The sequence below is a fragment of the Diorhabda sublineata genome, chromosome 4, assembly GCF_026230105.1.
Source record: "Diorhabda sublineata isolate icDioSubl1.1 chromosome 4, icDioSubl1.1, whole genome shotgun sequence".
NCBI lineage: Eukaryota > Metazoa > Arthropoda > Insecta > Coleoptera > Chrysomelidae > Diorhabda > Diorhabda sublineata.
This window is the reverse complement of record NC_079477.1, coordinates 11938856-11959219: the sequence shown is the minus strand read 5'-3', so window position 1 is coordinate 11959219 and position 20364 is coordinate 11938856. Positions and strand designations below refer to the sequence as shown.

Genomic DNA, 20364 nt, shown 5'->3' with positions numbered 1-20364 from the left:
CTTTCACCTTATTTGCCTGTACTAAAATGGGTTGTACAACAGTTCAAACTCTTTAATATTTTTAACTGTGCTATTTATTATGAAGTTACAATAAGTGTTCAAAATGAGTACCATTCACTTCCATACAATGGTATAATCTATTTTGAAATGCCTCTCTGACATTGCTTAATACGGCTGGATTTAATTGTCGACAGTCATTTTCTATCCTCTCTCGTAAATCATCCAGAGATTCTGGTTGGGTAGCATAAACTTTTGTTTTTAAATACCCCCATAAAAAGAAGTCTAGGGGTGTTAAATCCGGTGACCTAGGTGGCCACTCCATCATCTGCCCCCTTCTACCTATCCAACGAGCGGGGAATGATTAGATAGCTAGTCTAGATAACTAGACTACTACCAACCCTAAGAACATCTAAGAAACTCCCGAGAACTTTTGTCGCTTTAGTAAAGAACCAAGGGAAACACCTCCTTTGTGAGTGCGAGGCAATCCATAAACAAAGACGGTACTTACATTCAAGCTTTCTGAAGCGAAAAGAAGTAAGCCGCATAGCTATCACACAGGTAGCTTACTTTTCAAAGTCGTTGATGCCTGACTGGTAACAGTCCGGGTACACAATAGATAAAAAGATCAAAGTGTTTTCAAGGAAAATTCATGACCTTACGCCCTATCGCATCTAATCTAGCACACTTTTTTTTATTCTGTAATCTAAGGACCATAACTAAAATCAATTTTAATAACTATGAATGCCAAAAAAAGGTTAAAGATAGGATAGAAGTCTTAGAAAATGGTTGGAATCTTGCAATATGGTCTAAAAATAAGTTTCTTCAAATAAACGATAACTGTTATGTGATTTACTTCATTTTGAATCAATAACACATCCTCAAAAGTGGATTGTTTTGAGAAATTTTTTTTTGTGAATTTATTGATGAATTCATAAAATCACAAATATAATAACAATTTTATTAATAAACTAGGAAAAAAGCAAGAGATCTTTATGATTCAATATTATATTAAATAAAGTGCACCGAGTTAATAAGGTCCATCGATGACGAGTAAGCTTCGACCTCGGAAAATTCATAGAAAATAAGCAATCCTGGTTTATAGTAGTTAGCGCGGATCCTCTTCACCAAGCACCCATAACTCCCTCTTTCTTTATTATTAACTCTATGAAACACAATTGCTTTGAGCATACTAAAAATGTTTATCTTTCGTTGTCCTATCACAGAAAGCCGTTAGATTGAATTAAAATTATAAATTTCACCTAAATTCTTTAGGTAATTCAGGAATTTATGGAAACGTTGATGATATTTATACTGAACACTCTTTTTACGTTACCTCTACGCAAACACTCACAATTACACTGCCTGAGGTTAGCTTATATAACCAAGTTGTCGTCTTCAGAGTATTCAGAAGATTAATTGTATCGTTAGCAGTGAGTTCAGCCTTTTTATCATTCATATTTATCTCGTTTTTACAAATTCTGGACAATGAAATGTAGGATGTACAGAGCTAAAGAACTAAAACTAAATGACTAAATGGAATACTGAAATAGAAAAACCACGAAAAATTAAAATCTACAATGCAATGATTAGAAGTATGTTTGTATATGGATCAAAAACGTGGAGAATAGAAGAACAACTGAAGAAATTGACGCCTTAAAAAGAATAAATAGAGCGTGAATATCAAATCTTGGCAGAAACTTAAAGAAAACTCGAAACGTCAAAATTTATCTTTCTTTTATAAACTATAAAAAAAAACCTAATTTTGAAACAGAAGAGATCTAAAATCAAGAATATTTATATGCATTAATATATCAAAATGTCCAAGAAATGAGAAATTGAAGAAATTTATATATATATATATATATATATATATATATATATATATATATATATATATATATATATATATATATATATATATATAGACCTTTAGACCTTTCGAAATGTTTACGCTTCTAAATGTTCTTGATTTCAGGTCTTCTTCTCTATAAATTTTGAAGGAAAGACGTTTCAACTTCTATTTATCAACATATTTTGATTGGAATTTATGAACTTCCAATCTTATGACTTATTCTAATATCATATTTGTTAAAATAATTTGAGAGCTCTTATAAAAGTCCTTGTATATATGATAAGAGAACTTGGTTGATTGATTGGATTGATTATAGTATTTGTTTATCTTCCTCTTGAATATATTATTTATCATTTTTTTTTAAATAATGATTTTCTCTGAATGCATTTTTTGCTTTCACAATATCATAATATAAATGCAGAATTTCATAGTATCAAAATATATCTGTTGTTATGTTGTCAAAACGGCATGAATTTTTTATCAATTCTCTATTAAATATTCATTTTTTTTCATAGGAATTGGCAAAGTCGCTCACGCAGAAGACCAAAACTATTTTTGGGCAGTTCACGATAACTACGATTCATTTCCCGACACAGATATTAAAACATTGGAACGATACGTCACGCTTTTAACCAATTTTGTTAAATATCTGTAAGTAGTTTAAATTATTTATTTATGATATTAAATTTATTACCAGATAATGATGGTTATTCTATATTCCAAATTACTAAGACGTGAAATTAACCTAAAAATTTTATTAATCGATAAAATACTAGTGAAATTTAGAGTTTGAATACAATTGTTCTTCACAAAAAAATACATATATGTATTTTTAGGAACCCCACTCCAATAGCTGACGATTTATTGCAAAATATCACATGGCCAAAAGCAACTGAGAATGATTACTTATATTTGGATATTGATACGAATTTAAGTATACAAACAAATCCCAGGAACTTTTCTTATAGTAAATGGGTGGATATATATGAAGAAAACGCAGCTAAACCGTTTATATCTTATTAGTATTTAGAAATAAATGATTATCAACTGAATTTAGTTTGTTCTCAAATTTTAACCCAAGTATAAGCATTTTACAAAAAAGTATTGTCGAGTAGTTTCAGCATCTTCTATTTGAAAGATATAATTTGAAAAAAGGAACTACATGACTAAAAATACACTTCAAACAGCTTGAAAAAATCGAAAAGTTGAATTTCACAATTATATTTTTCAGAAGTTTTCAGAACCAGATCAGTGAAATCCTACAGTGGGAATTAGGAGTCACTCTTTAATTTAAGGCGGAAACTTCTTAGTGGTAATAATTCACTCTTATTGTTAATAAGTCAAATCTAATATTTCATCAATACTCATTCTATTGAATTAAGAGAATTTGTCGCTGGGAACCCGGGGACTCCAAAGCCGTTTTACGATAGAAGAACGTTTTTTTCAACAAATTGAGTTGTGTCCACCAATAAATTAGCCAATTGCCACATATGAAAAAAATACTGGTTAAAAAAGACCACAAATTTTCTCATCCCCATAGTTGATGTCACTCTATACAAACGATTTATCAAAAATACCTATCAAAAATTGTGTAAGTAATGCTACTATAGTTGAAACTGCCATGTTGATTTCGAAAGTGATTAGTTGGGATCGTGATGGTATTGTAAATAGAACTAAACGATTTCGATTTGGCATCCCCAGTGAACGAAAAGTGAATCTAGCATATGCGAAATTAAACCTTTATATGAAAATTGGGACCCCTTTTCTAATAAGAGACAACACCAATTGATTATTTCACGTCTTCTACTAGAGCATACAAATATACCCAAATTTACTTATACGTAAAAACAATCTAAAAAGTGATTTATGTGACATAATTAACAGTAAAACATATCCTCACAGAATGTACAAAGTACCATAACGAAAGAAAGGCCCATTTCAGTGTAATAATTATCATAAACTGATAATATTTTCAAAAATAATTAATGTATTCAATTCAATGTATTTATCTACTGTTAAGTCAATAATAACCTACGGTTGATGCGACTTTTTTGTAGATAAGAGATTGTAATACATATGATGGTTTGTTTTAAAGGAAAGCACCAGAACGCGAGGATTCAAACGTGACATGATTTTTTTGAAATCTTTGCGGACAATCGCTCGGGCCAACGTTGGCTCGCAGCTGTTACTAATCTACCATTTCCAGTATACCACAAATCGAGAGAGCTGAGAAGTTTCTGTAAAAATAAACTGAAAATTTGTTCCATTTCAATAAATCCAATACTTTATACATAAATAAACGCATATTTCCATGTCACTGATACTTTTGGGGTTATTGTTCTCCATACCAGAGCTGTTTTTGACATCTATAGTTCAGTTTCCAGTGCCAGAGCCCTAATGAACTTCAGTTTTTATAATGCAGGTCGCATAAAGATGACGATGACGGTGACGGTAACGGTTTTAAGTCATTTGGCAGGTAACAGCTCGGAATTAGTTTCATTTGCAGCCTTCAAAATGGCTTCGGGAAATTCTTCGTCGGATGAATCTATTAATATTATTGTATCGGATTCAGTGCAATGTGGTTTAATTTAGAAGAAAATTGTACTTATTCGGTCACTTCCAAGACGTTCTGAACAACTTTGACGTTTTAGTAACAATTACATGGTTAAATAGAAAAATATCTGTATTATTTTATATTTTCAAAAAGTTAAAAATGCTACAAAAATCTAGAAAAGGTTTAAATTTTATTTGATGGACTATTTGGTAAATATTTATTTACCTGTAGTAACAATAGTTATAATCTCAGAAGTAAAAAACTATCTAATAAGGTCAAAATTTGCATAATTTTACTTTCCCGCACTAGTGCGGGAAAGTGACACTTTCAAAACTAAAATGCGTGCGGGAAAGTGGGTTAAAACGCACGGTCGTAGAAAAAAAATTTTTCTTATCAACATCAGTTGAGTGATCTAAAAACATGGGAACCATCTCCAATGGAGTTGAAGGGTTTCACTCTTTTAGATTGTTCTTCCATTCTGTACTCAAATAGGTGACCGATCAGCTTCATCTTTCCACATAATGTTCACACAGTTTTCAACGATATCAATGTATTCCCCGGCAGTTGCCGTGGCAATCTGAATAAAGTCTTCAAATGTTGGCGTTATCAAAGCTGTAGGTAGTCGTGAATAGAATTACTCAAGTGAGCTATTGTACTATGATGTCTAAAGTGACAGGGAGAAAATTACAGATAAAAATTTGACTAGAACACTTGATATCCTAGGTGTGGAGTTGTTATTGTCTTTGAAAAAAGTCTGAATTTTCAAAATTTCGAAATATGTACAATGAAAGAACAAAAACAGAAAATATAAAATCCAGAATTAGAAAAAGCAGTTTCCGTTTTTCGTCACTATTCTCATCTGAATCAGAATAGTTGGTGCAAGTATCTAAATCTTCTTTTTTAACTAAATATATTATGGCTCAATCTCTTCCATTATTCATGATCGGTTTTCCAGAAGGAATTATAGATATTCACTATATGTTTGCTATATTTTTTTCCAATGTTGGCTGTTGCCGATATAATGTCTTGTTCGATCAACATCCTTTAGACTTATAATGAAAACTCACTAGCCAGATTGTGACATATAATGAAATGTTTCCAATGTAGCGAAACTATTTTAATTTTGCTGAATTCACATATTTATGTATTAGTATACTCGATCAACAACATGAATTTTCTGATCACTAGGAGGCTTATGCATTTGAATATTTCCAATATACATATACACATTTGTGCTACCTTTAGCTAGATATTAGTTGTAACTTGGTCTTACTAAAATCCTGATAGTTTTTGAATCCAAACAAGAAACTTTTTGTAGTCATCTAGTCCGAGAACTAACCCCTGGCATCTTCGTTTCATTCTTTCCGTTTGATGTATGTACAGAAATCCAACTCAAATAAACTTGTTATTTTGGTACTGTTAAGTTTATTTTAAATCGATTATATAAGATCTTAGTGCTTTGATTGCTACCTGACTAACAGAGCGAATTGAAAGTGAATTAATAAGTCAAATTTCTGGTCATTTTGATCAAATTATTCGATAATATCAATTTAACTAGGATATTATTTTTAGTTCTTCCAAAAATAAATCAGACAAGTGCCTTCAACTTGCCTCCAACTATTAGATCACAGGCTATACATCCAATTTACGTCAATCTATGTTGACAGGTAAGGTAGTCATTGGGACTACCAATAGAAGCAGCTCTTAGCGATGCTTTATTAAAAAAAGTATTACTATTGTACTAGAAACACTTATGGATTATTTTTCCATTAGATTGATAAAATGAGGAATTAATATTGGTATGTGTTAGATGTCAATCGGATTTAGATAACCATATTCAAGAGAATTGTATTATTGGATTAGAAAGGATCAATATCCTTAAATTTTTATCACAAATAATCTTATCATTGAAAAACACTTCATTTCTCCTTACAAATAGTTGAAATATAAATTTTTTTAACATATTGTAGTAAAATACAATATGTTTTTCAAAATTGTTTTGCTGTTATTCACCACATCGCAGGTATTAAAGACTTTATATATATATATATATATATATATATATATATATATATATATATATATATATATATATATATATTTTACATTTCATATGTAGTTATTTTCATATTTCTGTGATATAAGGGTGTATGGACAAAAATCCGAAAAAACTATTTTAATTCAATTATTTGCACTTTGTTCTATGAAAAAATGGTTACTACACTATAATTACACACATTTTATATAACCGAATCGGCACCCAGCCTATTTACACTAATTTTTGTGTTTAAATTTTGCTATATGCAACATTAAATTCATTAATTAATTAACATCAATTCAAGATTAAATGCATTAAATGCATTTAATCTTGAAATACTGAATTAGGGCGGAGTTCGCTTGAAATTATCTTTTTCAATTTTTCTTATGTGGTTGCTTTAACTGTATTAATATAGATTCAACACACTCTTTTTCATATATTTTGGCGGTTACAGAATTTCCAGAAGGTCAAATATATGCCGTAGAACGATCACGAGAAGATATCGCCAACCGTACAGCCCTTTCGAGTTGAACTTTTTGTGTCTTTAGAAATACACTTTTGAATTTCCTTCTATTTCTGATAATAATGAGTCTTATTACTTGCCGTTTCACTCTCGTCAAAAGTAAAATATGGCTTGTCGTTGATAATGATTTCCAGACTTTAGCGGGTGACAACTCGTTGTCACTGAGACTTCAAGGCTTTGATTTTTGTTCCATTTCTTGCATCTCAGACTATTTTGGTACATTGTTTCTTTAGAATGTCGCTTACATATTTCTTATCGATTTTGAATTTTCCGCTCAATTTTCGCAAACTAACTCCCATTTTCTTGTGAGCCTCTTTGATTTTCTCTCTTTTTTTGGCGTTTTTTTAGTTTTCTGCCTGATCCTGACTTTCTTTCAATCGAAGTACTTAATACACCGACAGATATCATGAATTGCTTGTTTGACTATTTCCATTCTTACAAATAATTATTCTTAAAAGATTTCCTCAGATCTTGATTTTGTTGATATAAGTTGTACGTTTTCTTTTAGATTTTCTATACATAAAACTAAACAGAAGCGTAATGTTTATACTTGGGACATTTGACAAGTGCCAAATTATGAGAAACAAGAACTTTCTCAGTCAACGTTTACTTTACTTGCTAAGCTGTCTAAAATGTACGACTTTTTTGTCCCCACAGAATAAGTGACTTCATCAGAGGCATTTCAATAAATTCTTTTCAATTTCCATTCCAGTGTTTTGTTTTGGCTTTAGACATTTGTCGGTGTTTTTCATTTTTCACTATATAGAAAGATTCAGTTCTTATCGAAGATATGAAGCAGCTATATGGAAGATAATTACTTCTAAAGCATGTAGAAATTCAGTTGGATGGAAATTCTATAAAAACTCTACCGTAAGCCGAGGTGACTCTGATCAAATTAAAAATATTTTTGTAGATATTTCTAAGACTATAACGATTAAAAAAATATTTTTTCAGTATATATATATATATATATATATATATATTTAGGTTGCTTTTATCAATCTGTGTGCCAAACTATAATGTACAACGTTCAATAAATATCAACATGAAGGACTACTCAATGTCAATATTTACTGGGATGCCCTTGATGACGGGTTAGTACAGATTTGTACTATACATATTAAGGATGTTCCATGAATATTACCGATTTCCAATTTCACTTTATTTATTGAATAATCATACACATATTTCAACTAGTCGAATTTATAGGTATTTTGCGATGATGATCTCCTGGTTACCTTACCAAACGGAAAACTTCGAGGAATTTCCCTAACTGCTCCAATTACCGGTAATCTTACATATTACGCATATTTACGCATTCCATTTGCAGCACCACCAGTAGGTAATTTACGATTTCAGGTAAGGATTTATTGTATTCAATTTAGACTATTTTAACATGTATTCCATAAAAATGATTGTCCTCCAATGCTCTTTTATTTTTGTTTAGCCACCGCAACCACCTGCAAATTGGGAAGGCATTTTAGAAGCTAACAATGTTTCCGTATCCTGTTACCAAGTACAAGCAACAGACAAATACGAATCAGAAGATTGTCTCTATTTACATGTTTATTCGCCTGTTGTAAGTAAGATTTGCTTATAATCTTAATAAATAGAATGGACTTGATTATAATACTCACCATTTTGATCTTCTTTGTTAGAAACCTACAGATACAAGAAAATTGCCAGTTGTTGTTGAAATTTATGGAGGAACGTTTCTAAAAGGTCATGCTTCCTACAATAATAAAGCAGGTGCTTTCCTCATGAGTTATGGCGTGGTACTTGTAACCTTCAATTACCGAGTTGGACCATTTGGTAAGTTATAAATTTACATACAATACGATTCTTTATTTCTATCAATGGAAAAAATTATAACTGAGATTTTACAGTTAACAAGGTGGAAGAATTGGTAATTGTAGAACGATCTTGCTCTTGAAGTACAAAGTAAAGTTAGTTAATAGAACAACTGATTCAAAAAACAGCAGCTTTATATAAGAATATTTTTTGTTTTGCGGTACTTTATACAGCTGAAATAAATGAAAACAATTATTTTTTTACTAAAGCACGTAGTACTGGAAGATTGAATTAAACTTGCAGTGGATGAATGAATATCATAATGAATTTTCTGGTCTTTCTCGTCGGTTTCAGTTCAATATATGATAAAGATAATTATTTCGACTGTAAAGAAAATTTGAATCAATACTTTCGCCTCTTTTCCTAAAAATTGAAAAAATAATGCTCAGTTATAAGTTTGATGATTTTTAAATTTGAAGGATTTTTGTCTACTGGTGATACGGTTATTCCTGGAAACATGGGTTTGAAAGATCAACAGGCAGCTCTTAGATGGATCCAACAGAATATTGAATACTTTGGTGGAGATCCACAAAAGGTAACGATTATGGGTCAAAGTGCTGGATCAGCTTCAGTTACTTATCAACTACTCAGTCCCGGCTCTGCAGGTGAGTAACAAAACTGTATAAGCAGTTAAGTTGGTTTAACAAATTATTTTTTAACCACCAGTGTGTGTATGTGTAAAGCCTATTAACAATTTTTTTCGATATATTGAGAAAAGTTCACGACATTACGATCAAAATCAGGAAAAATATGACAAGAATAAGAAGTTATTATTTTTCCAACCTTCCTGTGTGATATTTAGAAAACTATTCTTCTTTGCCTATAAAATAGGCTTCTATATTAGTGATAACTTGTTTGATTGATGTGTCTATCCTTGAACCAATTTTTCCAGCCTGAAACATAATGTAGTCGTTGGTGCTTTATCTGCGGCAAATGATGGAAAAGGAACTGAATTGATGTTCACATCATTCAATTTTCTCTATTGTTTGTGTATTGTCTGAGTAAAAGATAATTATTCTGAACTTAGGTCCATTTGTTTGTTATTTCCTCTGACAATAGGTTCAATAATAGAGAGTAACAAACATCGCTTTAATTTTTTCCAAGAATCTCTATGAATCATAGAGCGTATCGATCCCAACCTACAGACGCCATAAATTGCCCGTGGACTGTTGGAATTTTTGATCGATCTAGATTATTTTCATTTATTAAAGCCCACTCACATGACTACGGTTTTTATTTAGGTGTGCTGGTTCCATCCAAGATCACAAACTGGACCTCAAACCCATTTTATTCGTTGTAAAGAACTGTCTAAAACAACAATTTGTTGTTGGTTTTTTATTGTATGAAAATACGACTTTCATTAAAAAAAAATCTTTTTTATTCATCTTCATATTTAGCATCACATAATATCCAATGGTGATCAATTTTCCCGGAGGTCATTTTGGCTATTATTTGAACTCCACATACATACAATCAACGATCGTATAATTTCCTAAAAAAAGCGACTTTAAAAATTAAACTATTGGACATTAATAACTTATATGATTCGAGTTAACTAGCATCGTTTAAACAATTTGCCTCAGAGTGTCTTAGTATGAATCTAAATAGATATTGCTTTTAAAAGTATTTTCTAATTCTCTTTAATCCACCAGTATTTTTTATTGTATTGTATTTATTGTAACTTTGAGTTTCTTATTATTTCAGGACTTTTCAGAGCTGCGATTGGTAACAGTGGTTCAGCTTTATGCAATTGGGCAAACAAAATGAATGCTGTGGATACAGCTTATGGAATAGCTGCTGAAATCGATCCAAGCTTTGATAGATCAAGATCGACTCAAGAATTAGCAGATTTTCTATTATCAGTTGATGCATCTGCAATAGTCAGCACACAGTATCATTTTTATGTTAGTATATCATTGATTACTTTCTAGTTAACGTCCTCAATAGAAATATAAAAGTTAGTTTTAAATAAATATTTCGATTGGGTGAAGTTCTCACATCAAAGTCTATTTCGAGATTACAGAAATTGCATTCTTTATCGCAATTATTTTATGACTTTTCGATGAAAGCCCATCACATATTTGATGGGGTCGTTTATGATGTCGAATGCACTCTGACTAGCCTTTCGAAATCCAAATTACATTTTTCTTTCATACTTTTTGACCCAATAATATTGGCTATAATCTGTTGTTGAAAGGTAAGCCTTAAATGGTAACGTATCCAATGTATATTGATGTTGCGATCTCATTGCACATCATATTCTAATTATCAACTGCCAGTAAAGAGTAGATATAAATGTTCAAGATAGGAAATAATTTGAAACATTAAGTGAAGAAATAATTCTCAACGTTTGTTATTTACAGGTCTTTCCTCCTGTGTTGGAAGTACCTCATGATGGTGCTTTTATTACCGAATCAATGTACACTTTAGTAGAAACCGGAGCATTCAACAAAGTTCCAGTTTTGATGGGCTTCAATTCAGAAGAATATATATCAAAGGGTAAAGGTGAGAAAAAATATTAATATTTAATCACTTTACTTGATCTTAAGCTCTCTATACTTGCGGGTGTGAGGCACCAGTGATGTCGGGTTACAAAATAGTATCCCTTTTCCAAACTATTCTTAATTCTTCTCAATCTTACAATATCCATCCTATCCAACTTCATCAAACATTTTTTTGCCGCTATCTTAACTTCTTCATACATCCAAGTTTTTCTTGGTCTCTCTTTTTGTTTATATTTTGCTATTTTTATATTCTGTTTAAGTACATTTAGGTTTGATTCCTGGATGTTACTGTATGCATTAATTATAATTCTGTCCAATCACGTTACACGTTCTTTCTTAAGTATCTCATCTCAATGCTCTGTATCTTATTTGATTGGCTGTGTGTTATTGATATGTTTGGGTCCTGAAAGTAGAAAGAGGAAGAACTACTTGTCATACTCCTCGCGTTGTTATGAATGTTTTTGACATTCCTTGTTTTGTTCTTTACTTTCTTTAGTTCTTTGTTTTGTCAACTTCTCTGCTTTTCGATATCCTATCTATTTTATCGAAAGTTTTCTCGGGGTCTTTAAAACAAAAGTGCGTTTCTCTTGATTTTCTTATTATTTTTTTATTTTTGTTATTATAAAGTTCGTTATTACTACTTTTCTACTTAATCTGAAGCCGTAATCTTTTATTGTAGATATGAATCTGTTGGCCAAATATGCCCAGCAATTTGATAATAATCCTCGCCTATTAGTAGATGGAGATATGTCTATAACTGATGATGCCGTTAAATTGGAAGTGGGACAAAAAATAAGACAAATTTATGCAGGTGATGGGCTACTGGTAGATAACCTTGGAAAACTAATACAGGTTGTTATAATATTGAAAGTTATGAGTTTTTTAATGATTCCGATAATAGTATTACAGTGACAATACGTTTATTAGAGCAATAATCAAATTTGCGGACCTAGTTTCCCATCACGTTAACGTATACCTCTATGAATTCACATATCACGGAGAAATAGGGGGACAGAGCATTTATGTACCTGGTAAGTGCAATGATAAATTAATATATTTCAGTTTTTTCATCTGGTATAATATGTGTATAATCGATATTGAAAAGTGCTGAATGAGTTTATTTAATATCAGATATTATTATAACAAAAGATAAACAATAATGAACAAGTTGCTATTAAAATAATCAGCTTCCGAGTTCTCCATTTAAATCTAATATATGAGGGCTGACAAAAACAGGATTAGATAAAAGTAGTCTTTTCCTTAAATAGAAATAAAACGCCAGAAATAGAGCATTCACTCCTTTTATTTGACTGAATCAAAAGAAAATTAGGACGACGGTACTGCAACAAAGCTCAGGAGCTTTGATACCTCTAAGCTTGACAATTATTTTGATGTTAGCTTAAATAAGAAGAAAAAGAAAAATGCTTTATTGTAAGGAAATTGTTCACAGTTTGTAAAAGAGATCTTGTGAAAACCTAAAAAACAATCACACAAATAACGAAATAAATATACAAATGAAATAAAATCTGAATATAAAATACAATGAATAACGTTATTATCTTGGAACATGTAGATTATGAAAAGTTTTATATACAATGAACATTACATGTATACATTGTCAAGGCAAAATAGATTCAATGATGTGAATAAACGATATATTATAATTGAATATGCGGCAATCTCAACGATGTAATAAAAATCAAATGATATTGAACAAGTGTGTAGAATATCCAGAATTAAATATTAGTAGTAAAAAACAAATCATTCATAGCGTAGAAGGCATAGAGTGCCGGTATGGAAATACGAGAAATTCGTGACTTCCGTGGAGCCAACACTGATACTAAATATATCTAGTAGCCATAAAGAAATGGATGTATTTGTGTACTTCATGAAAAAAGCTTGTAACTTCTTCAAAGTCAGCACAAATACTGAAGTTTCTTAGAATAAAACCTGGTAAAACCTTTATAACAGCTAGTGCTCTAAAATATTTATAGGTATTGGAAGAGTAGGACATGGAGAAGAACAGAAATATTTTTGGGCTAATTTCGATAGCTACGACCAATATCCTGAGTCCGATAGATTAGTTCAACAGAGATATATCAGATTATTGGTTAATTTTATCACCTATTTGTGAGTATATTGCAAAATGATTTTGTAATCTTGGTATAATTCTAAATTTGTTTAGGAATCCCACTCCTGCAAATGATGAACTTTTCGGAAATGTTATATGGTCCAATGCACAGAGCCCATACTTTAGTTACATGGATATTGGCGAAAATTTGGTTTTAATGCAAAATCCTAGAAACTTTTCTTACGTTCCCTGGGTAGAATTATACGAGCAATATGCTAAAAAACCGTTTATATCATATTGAAAATTGAAACAATAAAATATGTAACTGGGTGATGCTAGTTTATTTATAAACCTTGAATAATTGGAATTTGATTATTTTGTATTTTTATCCCGTTACTAGACGTATGTTGATGATTGAAATATATATCTCTTGTGAAAGCAGAAAAATTTCAATGTTATTCTCAAATTCTTCTCTGATTAGGTACAAAAAATTTTGAGAAGGTATTTAAAAGTACTATATCAGAATTGCCCAATCTCAGCTTGAAATATGTCAAAGCAATATAGCATCATGAAGAGGAATTATTAACAGTAAATTGTTATAGTTTCTTTGACTTCTTGTTAATATAATATCACTCTATATATGGCTTCGAAAACAATAAGGCCATGATTATTAGCATAAATTATTTTTACAGAGCTTTATATTGACAAGAGAAATATATAAGCGTATTGTAGTAAAGTAAAATTATAGACTCTATTATTACAACTCACAAATAAATCACAAGCTCCTGAATTGAATCTTGAATTTATTCGCACTCTCCACTCAAATTTGATAGTTAGTGCCCATATAATGATTGTGATTAATCTTCATATAAATCTTTTTAGAGTAACCGCCTCGAATAATAATCACGTAACCAGTATATTTTCTCCATTGCGACTTCGCGTGGATACTAATATTTTCCAAGAAATTTTGTTAGAAATTTTTGAGGCCACATTTGAACAATAATGAAAGTATTATTTATTCTCTGGCAATTTTTCTTATTTTCTATGGTTTTTGAGAAAAAATCTATGCTGCTATTGACGAAGTTTATGTAGAACTTAGAACTTTGTGGAGTCCATTATAAGAGTTAGAAATCCATCAAATCAACTGAACAACTATATTCCTATCTCTTCTTCCACCAACATCATCCCAGCCATCAATCTTATTTGGGAAGGCCTAGCTATTAATATATGTCTCAGCCATATTACTCTTATTAGTCTATCTTTACCACATTCTGTTTCTCCACAACTGTTGTTTTACATAATTTAAGTTTTGTTTTTATTTCATTGCCCTTATAATTTTCCTATTGCACCAATTGTATCTTGTATCTTCTCTCATAATTCTTCTGCTCTTCATCGTTCATTAATGTTACTCTTGGTATATGGTACTTAAATTTGTTGATAACTTCAAACTGACATTTTCTTGAAATTTTCACTTTTTTCTGCTCTTCCTTATACATTTCATATTCTTCGTCATCACAGCATTAATTTGTAGAACCTCTTCTTGCTAGGCTCTATATTATCAATTTCGACTTTTTTAGTTTTTGTTTTGCCTCAATATCCATTTAACGTACTGTATGAAATTTTAGATGATTTATCTAGTTTTTTGAGCAAATCCATTATTTTCAAAAATATTTTTGTACATATTCTGAAGTATTTTTTATGACAAAATTATCTTATCAGTCGAGTACGAATTAATAATTTTTTTCTGATAATTATATATACGACAATAAAGAATCTTTTTTATCGAACAAATCAACCATATTGACAAATATGTTGAGCATTGTAACTTTATTATTGATTACTATTGTGCAGGTGAGTATTCATAGAAATATATTTTAATATATTTGTTTTTATTTGCTTTATTACTTATTCTTCAACTTCATTGAGAACAACTATGCACTTTTTAGATAGTTTTTCTCATTCAAATTTCAAATTCATGAGATAATAAATACGTTCCATGGAATTATATCTTTTCATCATTATAAAGTTATTAATTGGAAATTTTGCTAAAGTGCTATTACCACTTGAGGAAAATACGTAAATCAAAGCATTTTTTTGCATATTATATCCTCCGTTTGCTCACTTGTTTGGAAAAAGAACAACAAGAAATTGTTTCTTTTGAAATTGTTACCTGTGAAAAATTATTAAGTTGTATCTAGTGTTTTATTTTCATCCAAAATGTGATACATCAAATGAGAGTCTGTTGTTATAGTAGCAGCTACTGGTAGTATATTTGTTAGTCACATCTTACCCCGAGACTAGTAGGTGCGATTTGTTGTGACCTTATGTTCATCAGAGATTTTCCTACTATTTTTAAAAATTACTATGTAAGCACAATTGAATAATCTATTATTACATCCAAAAGTACACAGGTAACAACAAAATTTGAAATAACATGAGAAAGTTACATTCGCAAAATTTGATATAAACTAGAATTTATTTTGATTTTTCCAGATATTCTGTGACGATGATCTTGTATTAACCCTACCGAACGGAAAAATTCGAGGAATTTCAGTTACTCCCCCGGTTACTGGCAACTTTACATATTATGCATATTTGGGAATTCCGTTTGCAGCACCACCAGTAGGTAATCTAAGATTTCAGGTAAGTTTGATTTCCAAAAATTATCACCTCACAAGATGTCCGCTATATCGTATTATTGAATTCCATTTTCAATAGTTGTTGGAACAGTGTTTTTCAATCTGAGTTATTTAGACTTGCTTGAGAAGTCGCCGGTATAAAAAGATGCATTGAAAATGCAAAATACATTGAAAAAGATCACAATTTCAGTTAGCAGTTATTTATATTTCTTGTTTATCATCATTAGAGTGGTTACGCATTTGAAGAGGTTGGAAAATCCTGTTTAATCTATGATAAATCTAAATTAGATAGTTATATCAATAACAATATTCTGTTTAGCCACCACAACCACCTGCAAATTGGGATGGTATTTTAGAAGCTAACAATAACTCCGTGTCTTGCTATCAAGTGGACATGGAAGATAACTATCAAACAGAAGATTGTCTTTATTTGAGTGTCTACACACCATTAGTAAGTGAATGGATTCTTTTGTTGATAATAAGCACAATCTGTGAATAAAATTGTTTGAGTTCTCCTCTAAGCAAGTAATAAAAAACGTTGTTAATTCCAATAAGCTTTTCTGAAAGTGATGTTCGAAGAGAGCTCACTCATAACTTTCTAAAATGGAGACAATAATAATTTTATTCTAGCAAATGTTTCAGCGACATATTTAGTGATATATTCCATCCAATTATGATTTTTTGTTTGAGCAGAAACCTTCGGATTCAAGGAAATTACCAGTTGTGGTTTCTATTTATGGAGGAACATTTATTCACGGCCATGCTTCTTATGGTGGCAAAGTAGCTGCTTTTCTTATAAGTCATGATTTGATTCTTGTTTCATTCAATTACCGTGTTGGACCTTTTGGTGAGTGTGACATCATTTCATAATAGATGGTTGAGTAGTCGTTTTAGTTCAACCATTAGGGCATGATAAGAGAGATAAGTGCGAGATTTGAGTGAATTTATCGTATTCTATCAATGAAAAAAATCAATCTAGAAATAAAATAATATAGCCAAACTATATATAATTAGTTTCTAATTATTATCTGTGAAATTGGAAATACTTGTTCATTGAATAATATTTCACCTTTAATTTTAGGATTTTTATCTACTGGCGATACAGTAATTCCTGGAAATATGGGGTTGAAAGACCAACAATTAGCTTTGAAATGGGTGAATCAAAATATTGAATTCTTCGGTGGAGATCCACAAAAGGTAACCATCTTGGGTCAGAGTGCTGGATCAGCGTCAGTTACCTACCAACTTCTCAGTCCAGGATCCGCAGGTGAGTAATCAAATGAAAATGGGGATAAATTCATGAAGGTTAATTATTTGTAGCGTAGGATCTATGAATGCCAAATTTAAAATGATCTGAATACATTCCAGTTTATACAAAACAAAAATTCTAAATGCTACTGGAAATTTCAGGACTTTTTAGGGCCGCAGTAGGAATGAGCGGCTCTGTTTTGTGCGATTGGGCGCAACAAAGAAATGCTGTGGAGACAGCTTATGGAATAGCTGCTAAAATTGATCCTAGTTTCGAGAGAACCAGATCAACACAAGATTTATTAGACTTCTTATTGAAAGTTGATGCATTGTCGATAGTCAAAACCAATGATACGTATAAAGTTAGTATGTTAAATATATATTTTTTTAATATATTCAAAGAAAATTGAGAATATGCTTGAGAAGTTCTTTTCAAGAAATATATGAATAATTTCAAAATAACTACTCAAAACCCTTCTTCTGCTCGTTAAACTTCTTCAAAATAATGAAATTTACTCCATATTCGCTAGTTAATTCTATATCAACGAAATATAAAGAATAAAAGGTTTCCTATATGGAGTGAAAAGTTCAAAAATGATTGATGATATTTGTAATAGAAATTGAATTGAGCTATGTTATTTTACAATATCAAACTTGAGTTATTTCATATTCTAATTCTGTTTCAGGTATTTTCACCGGTCATAGAAGTACCTCATGAAGGAGCTTTCATTTCCGATGTTATGTACACTTCGGTCCAGAATGGTTCATTCACAAAAGTTCCAGTTTTAATGGGTTTCAACTCAGAAGAAGGCTTAGGAATGGCAAAAGGTGAATCTAGGGAAATCCCAACGGTCACAATGTTGAAGCAGGATTTACTAGAAGTAGTAGTAGAATAAACACCAGCAAATATCGAATTATCCATAAATACTGAACAAAATACTTTATTCTCTCCATATTCTGCATCATGCAATAATAATTATTATATGTACATATGGTTAGATTTCTAGAACACGACTGTAGCATAAAATGAGTTAAGCGATTTTCACAGCTCCACGTTAAATGGTCATAGTCTTCGTGGTCCCAATTTACGCTATAGAGTCAATTTATAACCGTTATATATGTGATCTGAACTCGATCAACTTTTCGTCAATCAACAGCTAACGCCGAGTCTGATCTTGTTACTTTAGTTCATGCATAATTAATAATGAAGCAGTTTCCCTTTCTGGTAGTAGACCTTGCGAAAAAGTCATAAAAAATGTCTTATCTGAATCTTAACGAATAATTCGATGAATTTTGTATGTGCTCCAGAAATGAATTCTTTCCAATATGTATAGCACTTCGATCTTCAAAGTCTGTTTACAAAACTAAATTAATGGAAATTAGTACCTAATTATTCTACTTTTCTATAGATATGGATTCTTGGAGGAAACAGGTTGAAAAATACGATGAAAATCCGCGTTTGTTAGTCGATGACGATATGTATATTACTGATGATGATGTGAAATTAGAAGTAGGTAAGAAAATAAGAAGTATATATATGGGAGATCAGCCATTTGGTGATAACGTCGGAAAAGCTGTACAGGTAAACATTACTTCGAATAGAAATTTCTTCTGACATTTCACAGGATGTTGTTGTTATCTTTGTTTATACCAGTGATAGTTTTACAGATCTCAAATGATAATTAATTTCTTAGTATTATAGTGACAACAGGTTCATTAGACCAATCTTGAAATTTGCCGAGTTAATCTCAGAGCACGTTGATTTATACTTTTATGAATTCTCCTATCATGGCGAATTAGGACAAAACAATGTTTCCATACCCGGTAAGTTCAATTACACTGATTAACTTATAATTAAATAAATTATTTCTAGTTTTCTTGAAATTTTAAAAAAATTTAACGTACTACAATGTTCTTTTAGGCAGTGGAAGTTTCGAAGCTTACAGTTTGATATCTTAAAAAACATTGGATTTTCATGCCTAGTCTCGGTCTGAGATTAGTTGAAACTTTTAGATAAAATCTGGAAAGGGCCCATTTACCTTGAATGGTTCTGTGAAAGGGTTCTGAGGGTATCCTATTTTCGGATAGGAACCAATATTTTTAAACTATATTGGTACTGATAAGGAGAAAGCAATTCAACAAATTTTTTACAGGGATTTTATGATTTTCGATTTGTTTTTTCTTATTATTAATAATATTATTTATCGATATAAGAGATTATCAGTACTTTCTGGATTCCATAAAACTACAATACACAGGCTGTAGAACTGCCAATATTCACAAAACGAGTTAGAAATTGAGCGCAGTATTTTATGCACCTAAAAGTAAATTATTTCAAATGTATTCGTGTGCTAAAAGTAATGGGAAAAGGATTGTTCCAATCTCTGATATTGGAACATTAACCTTTCACAAATATTCTATGTATTCATTAGCTCATAATGCTCATTTCATTAGGATAGAAAAGGTTCAACGTAACTGAGATGACTCGACACTCCAATTCTCTAGAGCTAAAATGTTTCCTCGTACAAAAGATAATTCATCTAACACTCTATTTTTGAGTAAATCATAGAATCTTTTCAACTTTATTTAAAAATCAGATTGTTCGTGAGATTTTGGCATAAGGTGTAGCGTTATGACTATTTTAAGATTAGAAAAATTTTGTTGGGTAAAAGAAACTTTTATTTCTAGCTATCTTGGTAAACACTGAAAACATCGTTTATTTTATAAACTGTGATTATGTTGCATTTGATAAAACTGTTGGTGATTTTCAAACTGACACACTGTTTTTAAAATACCTAAACCAACACTTACAATCACGCGTTTTATCTAAGTTATTGTCTAGGTTATCGAGAAGCACCTCAGACAATCTTATTGTGAGTGTTGATATGGTGGTAGTGTAAATAGAGTGTTCAGTAGAAATAGGTAAAAATAGCCATTGTCAGCAATCTATTCCGATTTTATAGGGTGGTCCAAATCGTCTCCTTCGTCACTCCATCTCTTTCTGTAGTTTTCAGTGGATTCTGTCACTGTGGTTATGCTGTCGCACATTAATCAAGATTGACAAATAAGGAGTTTGAACAATTC

General features: G+C 30.9%; 2 protein-coding genes across 2 annotated transcripts in view; both read left to right on the top strand.

Annotated features, from left to right (window-relative positions):
* LOC130443003 (uncharacterized) overlaps window positions 1–20364 on the top strand; it is a 30765-nt gene that overhangs the window by 7748 nt on the left and 2653 nt on the right. Inside the window, exons 10-28 of the mRNA XM_056777440.1 lie at window positions 2368–2503; window positions 2689–2859; window positions 7699–7837; window positions 8177–8326; window positions 8415–8546; window positions 8626–8779; window positions 9238–9423; window positions 10523–10722; window positions 11182–11323; window positions 12002–12133; window positions 15165–15244; window positions 15887–16036; window positions 16352–16483; window positions 16726–16879; window positions 17114–17299; window positions 17443–17642; window positions 17967–18108; window positions 18690–18862; window positions 18975–19104. Of these exons, the coding sequence (XP_056633418.1) occupies window positions 2368–2503; window positions 2689–2859; window positions 7699–7837; window positions 8177–8326; window positions 8415–8546; window positions 8626–8779; window positions 9238–9423; window positions 10523–10722; window positions 11182–11323; window positions 12002–12133; window positions 15165–15244; window positions 15887–16036; window positions 16352–16483; window positions 16726–16879; window positions 17114–17299; window positions 17443–17642; window positions 17967–18108; window positions 18690–18862; window positions 18975–19104 (2889 nt within the window). The remainder of the gene's footprint in view (window positions 1–2367; window positions 2504–2688; window positions 2860–7698; window positions 7838–8176; window positions 8327–8414; window positions 8547–8625; window positions 8780–9237; window positions 9424–10522; window positions 10723–11181; window positions 11324–12001; window positions 12134–15164; window positions 15245–15886; window positions 16037–16351; window positions 16484–16725; window positions 16880–17113; window positions 17300–17442; window positions 17643–17966; window positions 18109–18689; window positions 18863–18974; window positions 19105–20364) is intronic.
* On the top strand, window positions 6352–13765 carry LOC130443207 (venom carboxylesterase-6-like). The gene is made up of 11 exons (XM_056777725.1): window positions 6352–6429; window positions 8177–8326; window positions 8415–8546; window positions 8626–8779; window positions 9238–9423; window positions 10523–10722; window positions 11182–11323; window positions 12002–12174; window positions 12224–12353; window positions 13317–13452; window positions 13508–13765. The coding sequence occupies exons 1-11, from the start codon at window positions 6388–6390 to the stop codon at window positions 13692–13694; spliced, it is 1632 nt and encodes a 543-aa protein (XP_056633703.1). The 5' UTR covers window positions 6352–6387; the 3' UTR covers window positions 13695–13765.